Below are 2,187 nucleotides of genomic sequence, written 5' to 3'. Positions count from 1 at the left end.
CTTGAATTTTTTTTTGAAAAATAATAGGGGTAATAAGTTAAGAGAGATAGAGAGAAAAATATTGAAAGTAGGAAGAATTTAGAGAGAATTTTTAAAAAAATTCTTTTTAAGTTGCAAAGAGAACAAAACAGTACGTGTGATAGATGGGTCAGAGCCCACATATCCTAAGTTCTCCCCATTGGGAAATTTGGATACCCCGTACGGCCCTAAATTGTTATACAAAATTGAGAATAATATACCCACCAAACTTTCTTTTCTCAAGCAATGTCCCGCTGCGCTGATGTATGAAGGGTGACCAAAAAAAAAACACATAATCCACTTTGAAAGTAGCCCATGTTTCACTCAATTTGTAAAAATTTGGTTCAATCTTTTCATGCTTAGTCCAAGTAAACATAGATAACCTTACAACTTACAAACATCTTCACTCACAGCCTACGCATTTTGCAACCGTCACAAAACTTTCTACACATTCTACTCTCATTGCATAACAGAACCTTAAACAGCATACAACATACAACATACGCATTCTCTTCAACGTTAATGATCAGAAGATATTTAGATTCTACTGCTCACAAATCAGTCCTATGAGAGTTCAACAATCTTTGGTTGCTTTTTTGGTATCCCGTTTCTGGAAGGATTGGTAGAATCGAGGAATCGACCTTTTAGTTTTCGTAGGTGAGCAAGGCAAGTGGTCACCATCACCACCATCGTCATCATCGGTGTCATCATCAGTGCTCTCATCATCACTACTATCATCACTGCTACTGAGAGTTGACAAAGAAATCACTGGTTGATAACCCCGAATTGCAGACTCGGCAGCAGCAAGAGCCTCAGGTGTATGGAGATCGGCAATGCCCAACATCAAATCCTAAATCCGATTAATACAACACAAAGCCGAGTTATATTTGCTGCCACTTAGTAAACAAAGGAGAAAATTTTCAATTACCATTTCAATGTACTCAGATTCGTTCCCGGTAAGTACTTCAATATCGTAGTTGTTAGCATTGTCCTGCATTTCCATGAAGTGCACGTTCTATTAGAATGAAAGAAAGAATTGGTAAATTTTCAAGAGGCAATTTGGGTAAGTTAACAATAGTGATATGCATGCCTTTGCCTCGACCTCTAGCCTTTTATTTGCTTCCGAAAAGACTCCTAGAAAGTCCTTTGCTTTTCCAAGAACTGTCACAAAGACCATAGATGAAGAGTCGGTTTTTAAACAATATTCATCTTGTCTAGCTGTAAATATATTGCATCACAGTAGAAGCCATTGTGCACACTTTCAGAGTTCTTATCACTTAGTGATTGGTAGTCTTTACATCTACTAGGAATCACTATTCTCTTTTTCACATGACTAGTAGTCTAAACACCTACTAACCGTCACGTGTTTCAGTATTTTTACTTCACATGACTAGTAGTCTAAACACCTACTAACCGTCGTGTGTTTTTCTCGTGGTCAGTTGTCATACCCAAGTAGGATGTAGGAACCACATCTTTATTTTCATCTCATCAAGCAAACATGCTTCTTTTGGTTCTAATGACGTAATATTCAGCAAATGAAGATCTGCAGAAAGTGGTAAAACTGTGAGAAAGTTAATTTTCAGATTAGCTAGCTCAGCTGCATTCTACCATATTTGGAGGAAAAGAAACAGGAGAACCTTTCAAAATAAGAGCTTGGAGGCGGTAGGTGTGATAGGAAAGGTGATCTAAGACACCAGAGCCTGCATGCATGTCTGCCGGGAGGAATGCTGCTGGTTTAGATGATAACCGGTTATTGGATAGAGAATGGGAGGTTTCTCATAGGATTTCTATCCCTTAAGTGTCTGTTTTTCGTTGTCTGGGTGATTAGCTCAATGTAGCTGCTCTAGTGGCTTAGTTTCTAGTTGGGTGAGGTCTCCCACTTGTTGCTTCTGGGGTTGTTTTTTGTTCCTTTGTGGGATGGCTTTGTTTTGTTTGTTGGTCGGCTCTGTTGAGCTTGCTGTATCTGTCTGTATTTCAGGGGCATACCCTACATGGCTACATCCTCTCTCTTGTGGTTCGTTTGGTTCTTAATGAATAAATTTACCCGGAAAACAAAAAAAGAAGATATGCAGAAACCAACATAGAAATTGCTAGGCGAAACAAAGAGATATGGATTGAGATTTTTACTAGGCGAGAGCTTCTCTCTCTAGGCGATTTGGGCGAGATTTT

General features: G+C 38.8%; 1 protein-coding gene across 1 annotated transcript; it reads right to left on the bottom strand.

Moving 5' to 3' along the window:
* Positions 1-346: 346 nt before the first annotated feature.
* On the bottom strand, positions 347-1,955 carry LOC131316169 (uncharacterized). The gene is made up of 3 exons (XM_058345449.1): positions 1,121-1,955; positions 947-1,009; positions 347-868 (listed from the first exon to the last, which is right to left on the bottom strand). The coding sequence occupies exons 1-3, from the start codon at positions 1,193-1,195 to the stop codon at positions 593-595; spliced, it is 414 nt and encodes a 137-aa protein (XP_058201432.1). The 5' UTR covers positions 1,196-1,955; the 3' UTR covers positions 347-592.
* Positions 1,956-2,187: the final 232 nt, after the last annotated feature.

Source organism: Rhododendron vialii, chromosome 2a (genome assembly GCF_030253575.1).
Source record: "Rhododendron vialii isolate Sample 1 chromosome 2a, ASM3025357v1".
In the NCBI taxonomy this organism is placed as follows: domain Eukaryota; kingdom Viridiplantae; phylum Streptophyta; class Magnoliopsida; order Ericales; family Ericaceae; genus Rhododendron; species Rhododendron vialii.
The sequence above is the reverse complement of the archived record's forward strand: the minus strand, read 5'-3'. Positions and strand labels throughout refer to the sequence as shown.